At 37.0% G+C, this 17,494-nt stretch overlaps 1 protein-coding gene across 1 annotated transcript in view; it reads right to left on the bottom strand.

Annotated features, from left to right (window-relative positions):
- The window catches only part of GRID2 (glutamate ionotropic receptor delta type subunit 2), a 1,366,498-nt gene that overhangs the window by 246,519 nt on the left and 1,102,485 nt on the right, over nucleotides 1-17,494 (bottom strand). The window contains exon 13 of the mRNA XM_024574830.3: nucleotides 261-456. Coding sequence (XP_024430598.1) covers nucleotides 261-456 — 196 coding nt within the window. The remainder of the gene's footprint in view (nucleotides 1-260; nucleotides 457-17,494) is intronic.

Below are 17,494 nucleotides of genomic sequence, written 5' to 3'. Positions count from 1 at the left end.
AGTCAGGTATTGAGTGTTTTAAAAATTCTCTTGGCACACTGGTTGAAAATCACTGCTTTAGACACACTACAGAGGGCTTTGAATTCCCTTCACTGGTGCACTGTCACCTCAAAATCTTCTTTAAATCAACAGAAGGTATAATGTAACTGAAAACTATGTCAAAGTTTAAATTTTAAGAAAAGAAAGAAACCACTCTTAACTTAGCAATTCTAATATGGAGCTAAGAGGGTAGACTATGAATGAAGAACTATGGCCAGTACCTTTTGAATGCCCGCTTGGGACTCCAGAACGTTATTCTCTGATCCATTGCTTCGGCTGATCATCCGCCACATTTGGGAATACATGCTGTCCCTCTCAAAAGGATTCATTCCCTTCATGCGAACATGCTCATATACTGCAGAGTCCAGGACAGTGCCATAAGGGATGTCAGTCTGCTTGGAAAGGTCTTGGAGAGACCTTCATTATTAGGAGAGAAGAGAGACACAAGAAAGAGTACTGAATATTTTCACATGGAAATAGAGTTATAGGAAGCAAAGAGTAATATATAAATATGGATGTCAAATTGCTATTCTTATTTTGTTGTTTCTTAATATTAAGATGTAATATATAGGGAAATTTGATGTTAGAATGTTTGACACTATAAAATCACAAGAAGACAAAATTACTACTGAAGGGAAGGCGAACATATCTAGTGATAACGCAACACATTTTTAGTGAACCTGCATTATCATAAAATTTAAAAAAATAAAATAACATTTAGCAATCCCATCAAAGCAAAGACAAACTAAATTAGGTTCCTAGATAATCATATAATCATTTAGTTTTCTTTTCAATTTCCTTATGTCTTAAACCTATATCCTTTTAGGCAGCAAGGCTTGAATATTTTTATAAAATAATTACATTTTGCAAAAACAACATCTTTTAAGGTCAAGTGTATACTTAAAAATTAGTTTTTATGATAGTCATTACTTACTGAGTGGCTATTACATACATCCTAGGCAGTTGGCACACATTATCCTCACACCAGTGCCTCCCGTTCAGAACTGTTTTACCCATTTGTAAGAATAAAGGACTTGCTCAGTGTGGCACATTCAGTGAGGAATAGAGATAGAATTCAAATGTACACCCAACTGTTTCCAAATACCATATTATTTTTACTGCAAGATGCTGACTCTCATTTCTATATTTATTTTGCTATTATTTGCTTTAAGTGCCTGTGTGTGTGTGTGTGTGTGTGTGTGTGTGTGACAGAGAGAGAGAGAGAGAGAGAGGGAGAGAGAGAGAGAGAGAGAGAGAAAGAGAATGTTTTTATTTATACCCAAATGCAATAAAGTCCATGCTTCCGGAAAGGTAAATATGTTTTTAGTTTTCTCTTTTACAGAATAATGCTCCAGAACTTTCAGAGCAATCTTTGAGTTACAGATGATATCTACTTTCCCCAGGTTATCTCTAAATTGGAGGTCAATTTCCTTATATTTGAGCTCCAAGCCACTCTACACTTTCTTACAGAATGAATTACCACTCCACTGAATTTAAGTAGGAACCCAACTCTAACAACTGACATTTAAGGACAAATATCTGTCTTTAGCAAACTGGTCAAAATTAGGTGTTGGCATGCTTCAGAGTCACTAACGTCTGAGCATGGGAGCAGATGATTCGAAACACTATGCCATATTTTGAACAAGAATAAATACCCAAGCTCTGCAACGATGAGCCGTGAATCGCATGTTATGTATACTTATGACCTTTTGGTCTGTTTCTAGACGGAGTTTGCTAATGATTTCCTGAGCATCTTTGCAATGAACACCAAGAGCATTGGAAAAGGAGTTTGGGAATACTCTTACAGATCACCAGTTTCCATCATGTACCAAACTGTGTTGCAAACAATAAATTACAGGCTGTGTTTATCAGAGATGTATGCATATCAATTTCTAATAGTAATTTTTAGCAAAACTTAATCTGCGTTTTATTGAGTTTTATGTTGTTGATGTATATAATTTACTCTATGAAACTACCATGATAATTCCTTTCAGTTCCACACTTATGGTGCATAAAATAATGCATTGAAAATAGCTTTTTGAAGGGACAGATTTTCTAAAAATATCTCTAACTATTGATATTCTATCACTTTAAAAGATAAAGTGACAGCAAATTAAAAATTGAGGGTAAAAGTAGAAATGTAAGTGACCTACATGTAGACAGGGCACAACTTTAGAGGAGATTAACAGAACGGTGGCTCCTGGGACATCCCATAATTATCTTGGTAGTTGTGCAGCAATAAGAATTTTGTTTCAAAAGAACAATGTACATCTTATTTACTACTGTTTCAAGTAATAGGAATTTTTGTATTCAAAATTTCAAAATATTTCCACTGTTAAATGGAGGATACTCTAAAGGGGTATGAAATAAAACATATCTGTACAGGTTATAATAGCTGGGCTCATTTATTCAATTTCTATAGATGCAAGGGTTAGGCTGGGTAGATGTACAGAGCTTGCACCTTCTAGAACCTGAAGGTCTATGGGTGGAGAAGGCCATGTTGGGGTTTGACAGAAACCCTCCCAGAATAGCCCTGGCCAGGTAGCTCAGTTGGTTAGAGCATTATCCCAATACAACAAGGCTGCAGGTTTGACCCCCTGTCAGGGCACGAATAAGAATCAACCGATGAATTCATGTAGAAGTGGAACAACAGACAGACATTTCTCTCTCTTCTTCTCTCCCTCATTTCTTCCTTCCAGTCTCTCTCTTTCAAATCAATAAGTAAAAAATTTTTTAAAAAGCAAAGAAAAGAAAACTTCCCAGAATAGGACTGGCCACTGGCTGCTTCGTGGTCCCAGCAATCACTCTTGATTATAACTCTCAGGCTTCATTTTGACAATGCTGAGATCAGTGTAGGGGTGAAAATTTGTTAGGCCTATGTTTAAATATATAACTGGTTTGCCCAAATAGTCATACTCATATAATACTGTTAAATAAATTAACACCTCCTCTTAGCTTTCTATGAAAAAAATTGATATCAAATGTTAGTATCTTTAAAATAATCAGGTTTATATAACATAGCATCACCGTAAATAATAGCTTCACAACTTTAATGTATAATACTCTAGTAATATAAAGAGTTTATTTATTAAAGCTCTCTGTACACAGTAAAATTTAAAAAGAGTATTCTTAATATATTGCCTATGTGAAGTTCCTGATTCTAGAAAAATGTTTATTTTCAACATACTTCAAACTCAGAATAGTAGGGCATTTTGTAACTTAGAACAAAGGCATGTTCCCTTAACATCATTTCTGATATCAAGTCAGCTTGCAAATTTGCCTTGAGATATGCTTGCAATAAAAATTATAGCTTGTCTGATTCAGTGTCATTCCTTTATAGTACACCAAGATAGCAGCAAAGGTGACAAATACAAAATTAAGTAAAATGAAGTGGGGGAAAAAAGGCTGTTATAGGAGCCCAACACAGGAAGGAAGTGCTTATTTTAAGTGGTCATTTTGCATTTTCATGCTAATAAGATTTTTAGAGAAGATCAGCAGAAATGTTATAGCCTATATTACGATCCCCTAAAAGAAATTTAATAGGTTATTCTAGAAGTGATGTCCTCAAAAATTGTATCTCAAGGTCAACATCTGAGTATATATTATTTAGACACACCAAATCATTGTTTTAGAAGGAAAAACAATTATGAAATAATTAATAAGTACCTAATATATAAATTAATTTACCATAGCAAATACTGACTTAAAAAATTGGCAATGCTTACCCTGTCCATAGAAGGAATGGGAAAAATCTAGAGTATTCTAGAAAAGAGTTAACTATGAATATACTCAGACTACAATACTCTATTTTTCCAGCTGACAACACAAACCCTGGATACGCTCACATTAAACTCAGTGAACTGCTGTACTGTGCATCTATTATCCCTGAGCCCCCTCCCAAACCCACATCCTGAGTCACGCATGTAGAGTAGGAAACGAATGTCTGTGGCCATAAGTGGTGACGGATAAAAGAAAGCAAATGCTTCGATACTCTCATCAGCCTTATTTTCTCATCTTACTGAAATTCTTCTTCTATTCCTCATAGTAGTGTCATATATGACTTGCAGCCTGGGTGCTAAACAATACTGAGAGCTGGTAAGTACGGAATATTTGGGTGAACATTACATATACTGAGATACTGTGTTACTTAGGACAGTTTTGAGAGAGTACATTTTAGGGATTTGAGTGGATCTACACTGATTTCAAACTCGTTCCATGAGAAACTCTATTTAAGACCCTTCAAACATTGAAAATTAATTTTGCTACATATAATAGTCTAACATTAGATATACCTGATATCAATAGCTTTGATATGGGTACATTTTAAAGTCAGGAAGATCTATTATCTGTGAGCTGAGTGATTATTGGTAACCCTGTTAACCTTCCTTTCCTCATCTATAAGTAGAAAGAATAACTGTCCTCCTCAAGGAATAATGAAGAGAAGACCTATCACATCAGTATTTGATGAAGTTACCTATTGTTTTTATATGAAGATTATAGTTTTCCTCTCCTTATAATGCCTTATGTAATGATTTCCAATAAGTGTGCATATGACCCCTTATAAAAATTGTGAAGAGGTGATTCATGAATAGAAGTCAACCTAATGTCTCATTTCTTCTCCAAGTACAAGATTATATAAACATATGACAATAAACGGTTATAGCAAACTCTTTGGGATGTTTATATGACTTTGTGATAATGAAATTATGTTATAATGAATGTGTTGATAAAATGTATTTCTAAAATTGTCAACTAGTTAAAAATCTAATGCCTGTCTCCTCTTCACTGAATTTTCAGTCATATTTTTTATCTATTTTCTTTTAACAAGAGAATAGATCTTACCAATATAAACTGTAAAATTACTCTCATAAACCTCTTTTCCATTTCCTCTCTTCCTCCCTCCCTCCCTCCCTCCTTCCCTCCCTTCCTCCCCTCCTTCCTTCCCTTCCTTCCCCTCCTTCCCTTCCTTCCCTTCAACTCAGTTCAGGATTTTGCCCTCACACTCTCTCCCCAGTCTTCTACTCTAGTTGCTGATTTCAGTATCTGCCAATGGGCAGATAGATGTTTTAGCTCCAACAGTCCTTCAGCAACCACATGGAAAGCGTGCCTGGTGCCTACTTCTGTTCATGGGTAGTGGCAGCAGAGAGCTGTTGGACGTGCAGTACAGAGGCAGATTTTACAACATAAAAAATTGCTCCACAATTTAAAACTTAAAAGAACAACTAATATGACAGCAGAGCGAAAATTAGCGTCACTGAGACCCAAGGAGTTTGCAAACACGCCGGAACGTGGATTGGTGTGGTCAGATGAGGCAGGCCTGAATAGGGAGGTATTGCGCATACCTGTACACTGGGCAACCGCTTAGTTTCTAAAGACATGGGTTTTGAAAATGTAAAGATTCGAGTTTTAATTTTTGAACAAATTATTTAAACTTCTTCAACTGATAATTTCTTTCCCTATTAAACAGGGAAAATGCTAATTTTTAATGAGGTGTCTGAGGTTTGAAGTAGATATTGCACGCAGCACAGCTTAGTACTTAGCTCTCTATAAGTACTCAGTTACTGGTAGGTGCATTTATTAAATTTATTATTATCATTACTATTACTTTATTCTCTTTGCTTTATTACTATCATTACGATTACTTTGTTCTCTGTGGTTTCTGGAATTGCCATCTCTTTATGTTCCTACCAATTAGATTCATTGTCAGTTAACCCCTCTTCTACACCCCATGGCCTTTCTAACTCCCCCCACCCCATCTAATGCCTCATCAAGTTCCGTACATTTTGCCATGTTGCAAATCTGTCCCTACCTCTGCATTTTCATTGCCAATACCTTCATAATGTCTCCCCACAAAGTTATTCCAAGGCCTTTTCTCTATTTCTATTCTCACGTACCTCTAATCCATTCTCCCTGCACCACACCTAAAATGTTCTTTCTGATATGCAAGTCTGATCCTGTCCCAGGCTTATTGAAATGTTTCCTCTATACCTCACTGCTCTTAGAAAATATTTCAAACTCCCTAGTATTCAAGATCCTTAAAAAATTTGGCCCATTTTTTTCCTTTCTCAGAAAAAACTTTTGCCTCATTCATATTCATAGTATAGGGCAAAGAGACCATTTCATCATTGTTTGCTTTTTCACAGCTTCCTGTCTTAGTCGGTGTTTTCTCAGCAGGGGATGTTTCCTCATCTACTTGGAGAATTCTTTTCCCTCAAGGTCAAACTCCACTGCCTCCTCAGTGTTCTTGTAATATTTAGAACATGTTTACATTTTAGCATTATGTCATGAAATTTTACCTCTTTATCTTCATAATTGGCATACATGTTGCTGATTCTCATAATGATAATTATTTTTTATTAATCTATGAAAATCAGAATTTACCCCAGAATTTGGAAAATAGTCAACAACCAATGAGACTCATTTGTTTTGGCTACTCTTCTTTTCTGGAAATATACTTTCATTTTGGAATGCCAGCATTCCCATTAAACTAGCATTGCATAAAAATGGGATTTTTACTATCATTGCATAAATATGGAATTTTTACTACTGTGGATAACTAATCATGGCCAGGAGGAGAATTTTATTGTTAATTTTTAAACACATTTTTAAAAAGAGAGTTTTAGAAATTTTCTCTGTAACAAAATAAGCTGCAAAAGAATTATCAGACTTCCAGTAAAAATATTTTCTCCCTTATGTATTAAAGTAAATAAATTTGAGGCAAGTCAAATTAAAAACTCCAAAAAACAGGACTAAACCAAAGTATTTGGAAAAGCTGAGGTTACAGTCCATGGTTCTAGTAGACACAGGAACACAGACAAAGGGGAATGTGTCTTCCAGAAGAGAATGGTTATCTAAGCGCTGTGGAAGCAGAGCTCACAAGCAGGCTGGCTTATGCGTGATTTCTGACTTCAGTGTTGGAAAGCAGATGGTGAAGAAAATTGCCCACTAACTCTGCTAACCGAAGTGATTAAAAATACAAAAGAAATCACGGTTTTAGTAGCTAGAGAAGAAATAAACACCAAAACAGGAGAGAATAGTCACCTTTGATAATGTTGAGTATTATTACAGAAAATTAAATTTTAGGATTTTTTTTCTTTCAAGAGTTTGTATATTTGAGTAAAGAAGAGAAAGGAAAATATGCATGCTCTTCTTATTCTTTTTAACTTTTTTTTACTTATTGATTTGTGAGAGAGAGAGAGAGAGAGATCAATTTTCTGTTCCACTTTTTCATGCATTCATTGGTTGGTTCTTGTACGTGCCATGATCGGGTACTGAATCCGAACTTTGGCGTACTGGGACAACACTCTAACCAACTGAGCTACTGGCCGAGACTATATGCTCTACTTATAAAACAAGAAGATAAACACCACGGAAAGCTTTCTCTCTTCCTGTTTGCAGCACAGCCAATGGCCACTTGGCCTGTGGTAAACCACATTCTCCTTCTTAGTAGCTTTATCTCCTCTGTGAAGTTTTCTTAAACTCCTCAGATAAAAGTTTTTAAAGGAGGTCTGATGAAATATAAGGGTAACAAAGGTAATGACAGGGTAAGAAGTACTCTAATACTCCTTGATGTCAAGAGAAAATTTAATTCGCAGATGGCTTACCCATACTACAGAGCTCAGTGAGAGCTATTTTAAGTGCATGAAAATGCCACTATTTAATGAAAGCAGGCCCAGGAAGGAGTTGAATGTTCTTTAGCACACTAATGCTAGGTTTCGTATTTTAAAACATTAAGGTCAAAGTCATGTTTGTGGAAGAAATAGTTTTCTCATAGATTATATTGTATAGCCTAAAAGCATAATTTCTGCAGCAAGGTAATTCAGGAGGAAAGCATAGCTACCTCCAGGGGTGAGAATGTACTAGCACTGAAGTGATTGCGCTTTCCTTTCTCTAATAGTGCCAGAAGTTTGATGCCTCATGTCTGAGGCCAACAAGTTTGAATGATAACAGATAGGGCAGAGGTTTCCCAAGGGAGACCTCTGGATGGGGAGAATACTCTATAAGAAGGTCCATACAAAGACCAAGGAGGACTGAGCATTTACAGAGGAGCATCAGTAGATGAGGGTGGGTCCATGTGGGATGTTCAATTGAAGCCTAAGCCGAGCTGCCTTCTCCAGTTCCTCTGTTTTGTCCCTCTTCCCATTCCTGACTTATATCATTTACCTGCCTTCAAACCTGCCTTTACGTGGAACAAGCAAGTAAAGTCGGTAAAATGTAGCTTCATGTTTTCTCTACACTTCATCAGAATACCTATACGATCTTTATCTTTAAGAATGATTTAAATAACCATCACAATTTCAAGTGTGCTTGATGTAGAAAAAGTGCGTAGTAGTACTCATGAAAAGGACACCTCTCCTTCCCAAACACTGTCTCTACATGGTGGATGACCAGGCATGGAGGGTTACAGCGCAGCAGACGACTCTCACGTCTTTCCTGGAAGATTGAAAAATATTTTATGTATTGTCTCTCCTACAGAGTCATCAGGGGCACTCCTGTTTGCTATGTGTAGATAGGACCATCGTAGGTAGTTAGGAAATTCATATCATATAGAAGCACTTGAGAAAGATGGACGTCATGAACTACTTAGGGGAATATCCGCATCCACTTGGAGAGCCTTGCATTTTCATACACATTTAAAAAATTGTTATTTTTATTTTTTTCAATTATAGTTGACATTCAATATTATTTTAGTTTCAGGTGTAAAGCCTAGTGATTAGACATTTATATGACTTACAAAGTGATCTCCTAGATAAGTCTACTCCCATACACAGTTAAAAATTGATTCAGACTTGTGGATAGGGTAGGTCACTTTATAGAGAACCCAAAGAAAGATGGAAACACTTTGTAGTTCTTACTGCTGGTAGCATAATTAACAAAAATAACTGTTAAGCTTTCTCCAAAATGACAATGTTATACAAATGCAGGAAAGTAGTCATCTGAAAATCTGATGGTCTTGTCTGACTTGTCATCTCTCATCACAGCTAGGAACTAATTTTCTCACACCGTGAATCCTGATATTTAGCAGACACTGTATTTTTCCGTCTGCTGACAGAATTATCATTTATGACCCTGTTTTCTGTTTTAGATGGCCTATTAGTTAAATATAGTAGGCCTTAATAATATATAAATATGTAAAATAATTAAGCAAAATTTCATTGCAAAGGCCCAGTGTTTTGTGAATTCGATCACTTTGTAAATTTACTTATGCAGTTTGTAACTTAAATATTATTATTTACCCACAATATGAAAAAATATGGAATTATTGTAAATTTGTATGGGCAACATTTCATCGTTGCCATTGTCAGATAATTATAAAATTTACGTTAGCACTATATACTCAAATAACAGAATACACTTCAATAGTAGAATGGTGGATTTTTATGTTCCTCTATCACTGAATGTACAGAAGGGCTTTACTAATTCCCATGAATGCCCCTGAGAATCAACACATTTCTAAAAGAATTCTGATACAATCATGACATCAGGGAGTTAAAAGAGTTCCTGGAGGTATTGCTTAATTTGATTTTGTGCCTTCAGGCTCATAAGCAAGCCTCCAAAACCACCTTTTTTTCCCAAAGGTGTTTTAATGACTTAGAAAACTTAGGACCAAGAGGTCCTTACTCATGCCTAAGCTAAAACCCTCCTATTTCCCATAAGCCTCTTATTTTGTGCTCACTGAAAATGGACAATAGTTATTCACCACCCCTCGTGCAATGTCTCTTTATGTAATAAAACACTTATTTTTCATTTTCATCCTTTAGCCTTCTCCTTGTTGAGTTAAACACCAACTTCCTTTAGAGCTTAGCACAGGATCTCTTACTCACTTTGTTACATTGTTATTAACTAAGTCATTCTTCCCTTCTACAGCAATTTTTGCATAATTTGTGGACCTCATGAGCAGGTCATGGCAGTTTTATAAAAGCCCTGAGCAACTTTTACACTGCAAGGTGACTTTGGTGATTTTCTTTTTGAACACCAATGCTACATTTCAAATTTATAACTGACAGATGATTCATTCTGAAACTGCCTTCATCCTCAAATTTTGAACTGTCATAGATATGCACACAGAGTTTATTTTGTCCATTTCTGAATGAAATATCACAGATTTGCCCTTATTAAACTTCACCTTACTTCGAATTACCTTATTTAATTTGTCAAGATCCTTATGAATTCTTACAGTGTGGTTCCGGTCAATAATTGCCCTTACTCAGTATAAAGTAATCTGCGTATCTAATAAGCTTACTCTCTATTCCATACTTCCAATCGACACTGAAAATGTTCATCAGAATCAGGGCCAATCCTGTCTTATGAAAAAAATCTTTATTCAATATACCTTCCAGGGTTGACATTGAACCGTTGATCAGCACCTAACAGACGGCCCACTAACAAGCTGTGAAACAAAAATACGTAGCATCACAACACGAAATGATGACCCAAAGAAAACACAGCATGGATTCAAGTGAGGAGTCAATAGTAATTTGTCATTTCTTTCTTACAAGATATGTTAAGGAGATGAAAACATTAATCATATTACCAGATTTTTTTTCCAGTGGAAAGAAATAACTCAAGAGAAAGAAGTTACCAGGAATAACAGTAGGACTGATTTAATTGCCTGTTTGAAGACTAAGTGAAACATTGTTGTCAAAGTAAGGTGGAAGGTCATTGCTTCAGTAAAGATTCTAATGAGTCTAACTAAAAAAAAAATCCTAGGTCTTCATAACACAGAGCAGTGGACCAAGTTTCTGTGGATAAGTTAGTTTCCCAAATACAAAGATATTTTCCTTCTTCCCAGTGCAGAAGTTGGTACGTTTCTCCAAACAAGAATGTTTTTAAGAACCATTCAGAGAAATTATCCTCTATTCCTAATTAGGTGGCATTTCCTTTTTTAGGGCTTTCCACGAAAAGAAGCTCTAAACTGCATATCCTGGGGCTCCGAGTCAGGTCTTATGAAGAGACACAGATCGCACGTGTCCAAACTGCTTTGCAAATGCGCTCCGGCCCTTCGTTTAGCGGCGAGTCTAGAGAGTTCCGCAGCAATCTTCATCTGAAAGAGCCGCCCAGCCCGCTGGCTGCAGATCTTGTTCTGTACCTTTCCCAGGACTTTTTCTGATTGGCACCTGGCAATTTCCAATGTTGCCCTTAGGTTAAAAGATTGGGATTTGAGAAATAGGAGCTATAGTGGGGGTGGGGGTGGGGGGTGTAGTGTGTGTGTGTAGGAGTGGAGGAGAAAGCCATTGAAAATAAACTATCTTTAGACGGTGAGCTTGCGGAGGAACTAAGCGGATCAGAAAACTCATGGGGTCAAACAGATGCTTAGAAAGGGGGGGGGTCAGCATATCAAGATTGCTGGCATGACGGAGAGGACAGAAAGGAAAGGTAAGACTAGAACAGGAAGAGAAAAAGGATTAGAAGACACGGCAACACCAGAGTTTCCTTTCAGATCTGCCTTTCAATGTGGGACTTTTATCAAGGTCTCTCTGTTAATATATTTTTATCAGTTACCTCAGACCTTCTTTTTTTAAAAAAAAAATATACTTTTTTAATTGACATCTTTGCTTATTAAAAGTCATTTTTAAGTCTACAGAAGTTTCAAGTAACTAACGAGACTTATTAAATACAATAATGGTATCCCTGGTGCCCTGCAAATAAACTGTTTACACAGATTTTTAACAGTAATCAAAATGGTTATGTGGTTCTCAGTGGAAAGAGACTTGAGTTTAGATGGTCTAGATTCTTTTTAAAGACTGTTTTTAACGAGTAGTTTTAGGTTCGTAGAAAAATTTAGAGGAAGGTTCAGAGGTTGCCCGTGTGCACCCTGTCCTCACACATGCACAGCGTCCCCCGTGATCAGCAGCCCCCGCCAGAGCGGCACATCAGTTACAACCGAGGGGCCTGCACGGGCACACCGTAATCACCCCGAGTCCGTGGCTTGCATTAGAATTCACTCGCGGTGTTACCCATGCTCCAGGTTTGGGCAAATGCATGATTGCAGCTCTCCACCTTTGTAGAATCATCCAGAGCGTTTTCACTGCCTTCAGCATGCTCCGTGTTCCCTGTGCACCCCTCACCACTGGCCTTTTTGCTATCTCCATGGTTTTGCCTTTAATTCTTCTTTTTATAAATAAACAATTCAAACTGTATCTCAGACCTTGTTTAACAAGATACCTTATTTGTGTAGTCAATATAGAATTTTATAGTTATACATTTTATAGAAGGGAAATTGTAAACAATTAAAACTATGAAAACAAATATGTGTGGAGTGAGAGAAGAAAGAGATCACATTTTCAAAAACAGAAAACTGAAGTACCAAGTGGTATAAGAACTTGGCTTATTTAGTGGAAGTAAAGAACTTAAACATGTATTCCGAGGTCTCCAGTCGCCTTCAGCAGTATTCTTCTGCCAAACAACCCCGACTGCCAACCCCACTTTGCTGATTTCCATCAGTTACCTCTGCCTGCATTAATTTCACAAAAGCACTTCCCATCTCAAACTAGCTCCTCCAAAATGACTAAACTGACTATTTCCAAGTATAGGGTTTTTACTGTATCCACATACTTTTGGTAGATAGGATTTACTTAGCTGACTTTGGGTAAGAATGGAAGATAACAAGAAATAGAAGAGACAGGAGTGGATATTCCTGAGTAATTAACACATTTCTAGGCTTAGTTAACTAAGATTGGGGAGAGAGAAAGAAGGATTTGATCTGTTTAGAATGATTCAGCTTGTCCAGAAGAAGGAGGTCATGTTATGGGTGTTGGGAGCTTATTAACTTGGCAAAGTTTTCATCTCGTTGAGCTTGGTGTCAGTAGAGTCTATAGCAATGCTAATGGAGCCCTGTTCCTGGGAGTCACAAATCAAGTAGGAGAAAACTTTAAATACTCATGGAAAGGTGGCTTTGAAATATCAACATACTTCTAAGGGGTTTCATTTTTTTCAAAAAGGAAGACAGTATCTTGTCTGTAACATCTAGATGGCTATATGTTTATAAAACATCCATCACTGTAGCACTTAAGGGCTTTGACAAGTAAGCCATTTCAACACTGTACAATATAGAGGAAGGAGATGGATGTCTCCTCTGTCTGTGGTGCCCGTATACTCTGGAGCTGAGTATGCTTTTCTGTACTAAACTGAAACATAAGAGCATATGAATCAGGCCCAGCTCACTTCAGTCACCTTGATTTTGGCTGCTCCTAATCAAGTGTGCAATCCTCTGCAGAGAGCTATGAGGCAGCCTACTACTGGAAAACCAAAGAGAGCAGGGGAGATGCTAATGAAACCAGACAGCATAACATCTTGGGGTCTGTCTCTCATCCTGGAACAACAGGATAAAGAAATAGCTTTCATGTATCTTTCTGATTTCTTATGAGGTATATAAACAAGCCCTGGACCTCCAAAGTCTCGGGCCAGATTCTAAGAAATCCCTTTCTGGCTCATTCACTTAATGAATATTTAATTGTAAGAAACTATGTGCTCAGTAAGGTACTACATAAGGCACTGTGTGGATACAATGGTGATGAAACCACCCTTAAGAGGATACGTTTTAATTAGGAAGGTAAAACAAATAGAATGACACTCTAATACAAGGCTAGATGTGGTTCAGAGTGTGAGCAAGGCAGATGCAAAGTGGTTCGAACAAGGGACACAGCTGATAGAGTTATGGATGTTATGAGGAAAGCTACATGCAGGAAGTGGCATATGAGCTGGATGCTATGAGAGGGTACTTTCCTATGAGCTACAAGAGAAAACTCCTCTAACTGAGGCATCCTGACCCAGGTGTAATGCTGGGCATTATCAGTAGCAGCTTGATCTTAGTTAAGATCAACTAAGATCAACTATTAACTTGTGGTAGTTAATCAAGCTAAGGTGAGAGGACAGAGTGAATTACTCTGCTGAGCCCTTGTTTATGTTTCATATGGGATAAAGTTTGCTGACAGCCAGATTTTTACTTCCAGGGGCTTGGAGGATTAAGTGGCAGAACAAGCAGGCGGCACCCCGTGTGGGAGACTGCGGGGAAGGGTGGCAGCAGCTGTGTCAGAGGCAATAGTAGCAGCAGCAGCTTTGAGGTCTAGGTGAACCAGGAGAAAGGATGAGTTTTGTGTATGAAATTATGAACAAAATGGTAAATAAAATAGTTACTAGCATCACCAAAATTGGGGTGGAGGGAAGAATAGTCCAAAGAATTGACATGAGCTCCTGAAGAGCAAGTAGAAGAATGGAAACAAATGTTAGATAGGGTGTATCCAGAAATTATGCTGTGTCTTCTTTTATTTCTTTTTTTATAATAAACTTATGAAGTTGAAGCCATTCTCCTTTTACCCTTAGAGAGAACAAGGCTTCAATGATCATGGAACATGACACGATTATTCGGGTAATAAGGCAGAGACTTCGAGTGCAGGTGTGTGTGTGTGTGTGTGTGTGTGTGTGTGAATACATGGTCTCTGGTGCCTGTTTCTTGGATATCATGAAATTTAGAATTATCTGCAAGTAACTTAGCTAAATATCATTTGGCCATTAGTTCCTTTTGCGAGACTGTTTGTTTCCAAAATGTATAATGACCCTGATGTTTTTCATTTATTTATTTGTTTGTTTACTTCAATCAATAAAGGTTTAGTATATTTGCTAATTATAGATGATATGATCCACTTAAGACAAAGATTCCAGTGACAGATTGCCTGGATTCACTACCCCAGCTCTTAGTTTTATCATCTTCAATTGGAGATGAACATGTTTTATTCATCATGGGCTATTATGAGGATTAAATGAGTAACCTACATGACGCATCAGGAAAGTGTCCGTCACAGAGCCAGCAAATGTTAGCTGCTCCTATTATTAATGCTCTGTGCCAGGAACTGTCAGGGTCATTAGGGGCACAAATATAAGTGTCACTCAGTCCTTGCCTTTGAAGAGTTAACAGTCTCAAAGACAAGACATATGCATAATAACTAATTGTGCCTGGACAAATGGAAGGTGACAGAAGAGAGGATGGGAGGTCCTGGTCATTTCAGAGAAAGGGAACAGCATGTGAACTCCACAGAAGCATGAAAGGCCCTATGAGTTTGGTTTGGCTGGAGAGTGCACAAGTGTGAAATGGATTCACTGGTGCCAGAAGACAGAAAGGAACCTTTTCCAAGGGTTCAATATGCTCTGTTGTTGGAGTTGGACTTGATTTTGATGGGATGAGGTAATGATGGAGGATTTCAAGCCAATTTTAAGGATGGGAAAAAGTAAGTGACTGGATTTCACACTCTGAAGAATAAACTCGAATAAGAAGTGAGTGGATAGAAGGAAGCAATACTTCAGAAGAAAGAGAATAAGGAGGGAGGTAGAAGGCAGGGAAAGCCAGGGTCTTTGATTGCTTCATATCAAGAGGAGGATGAAAAATCAAAAAGAAAAAGAATGTGTAGGGAAAAAAAGGTAGAGATGAAATGGAAGAGGAATATAGTTAGTTTCTACCTCATTTGGAGAATAGTTTGTTAATCAAACATTGTAATCTACCAAAGATTCTAAAAAAGGAAATCATATGAGCATATCAATTAATGGGGGAAAAGCATTTGCCAAAATCCAACACTTATTCTTTACAAAAAATAAAAAACACATATACAACTAGGAATAGAAAAGAATTTTCTCAGCCTCTCATAGAATATCTACAAAAGCCTACACCTAACATCACACCTAATAATGAAAGACCAAATGCTTCTCTGAGATGGGGTACGAGACAGAGATATCCACTGTCACTACTCTTAATCAACACAGGAGCAGAGAAGTTCTAGGCAGTGCAGAAAAGTCAACAAAAAGAAATAAAAGGCATATAGGTGAGAAATAAAGAAAAACAACTGCTCAGTCTTGTAAGTAGCATGAAGGCTTACATAGAAAACCCCAAATAATCTACCCAGCTCTCCTAGAATGCACAGCAAGGTCTCAAGATCAAATCAGCATATAAAATCAATTGCATTTTTACATTAGCAATGAATATATGGAAAGTAAAATTAAAAATCCAATGCCACTTACAATCACTTGGGAAAAAAAGAAATAGGCACAAATCTAACATGTAAGACTCACATGCTGTACTTTACAAAATACTGATGAAGGAAACTAAAGGCGTAAATAAGTAGAGAGATGTAACATGCTCACAAATTGGAAAACTCAGTATAGTAAAGATGTGAATCCTCTCCAAAATAAGATACAGATTTAAGCAATTCCTATAAATATAAGCAATGCTATTTTTGTAAATATAGATAAGATTATTCTAAAATTTATATGGCAAGGCAGAACAAAATAGAATAGCTAAAATAATTTTGCGGAAAAAAGTTGTAGGAATCCCCCTGTTTCTAGCTACAGTAATCAGAACTCTGTAATACAGGCAGAGGGATAGATACATAGATGAATGGAACAGGACGGGGGACACAGACATAGGCTCACACAGTACGGCCAACTGATTTTTTCAGTACAAAGGTGTACAAGTAATTCAATGAAGGAAAGATAGCCTTTTGTAGCAAATGCTGCTGAAAAATATTCCTTGGCAAAAAACATGAACCTAATCTTAACTTTACACCTAATACAAAACTTAACTCTAATGGATTTAAATATGAAATGTAAAACAAGACAACTTTTATAAGAAAACATTTGAAATTTGGGGGGATCTAGGACTTAGGGTAGTCTTAGACATGATACCAAAAGTATAATCCATTAAAAAAATGATAAGTTGGACTTCACCATAATTTAAAACTTTTGGTCTATATGGGACCCTGTACAGAGAATGTGAAGAAGAGAAGCAACAAACAGGAAGGGAATATTTGCAAACCACATATCAGATGGAAGGACTTGTAGCTACAATATGTAAAGAACTCTCAACAGAAAAAAAAATCCAATTAGAAAATGGATAAATGACGTAAAGGGACCTATGGTGTAAGAGGATATAAAGATGAAAGATCAACATCCCTAGCCACTGGGGAAGCCCAAGTTAAGACCACAGTTAGATACCACTACACACCTATCAAAACAGCTGAAACAAAAAATAAATAGTGACAACACCAAATGCTTGCAAGGAGGCAGAAACACTGGATCTCCCATACACTGCTGGGGAAAATGTAAACGGTATAGTCCCGTTGGTAAACATTTGCCAGTTTCTTACAAACTAATCATAGACTTACCACACTATCTAGCAATGGCACTCCTGGGCTTTGATGCTAGGAAAATGAAAACACAAAGACCTGCACATGAATGTTCTTATCAGTTTTATTTGTAATAGCTAACAACCGGAAACAATAAAGTGCCATTCAATATGTAAATTGTTAAACAAACCGGCACATCCATACCATGGGTTACTGCTCAGCAATAAAAATCAAGAAACTATTGATGCATGCAGCAACTTAGATCTCAAGGGCATTATGCTGAGTAAAAAAAAGTCAATTTCAAAAGGCTGCATACTGTATGATTTAACTTACACAACACTCAC

Source organism: Desmodus rotundus, chromosome 4 (genome assembly GCF_022682495.2).
Source record: "Desmodus rotundus isolate HL8 chromosome 4, HLdesRot8A.1, whole genome shotgun sequence".
NCBI lineage: Eukaryota > Metazoa > Chordata > Mammalia > Chiroptera > Phyllostomidae > Desmodus > Desmodus rotundus.
This window is presented reverse-complemented; position numbering and strand designations above follow the sequence as displayed.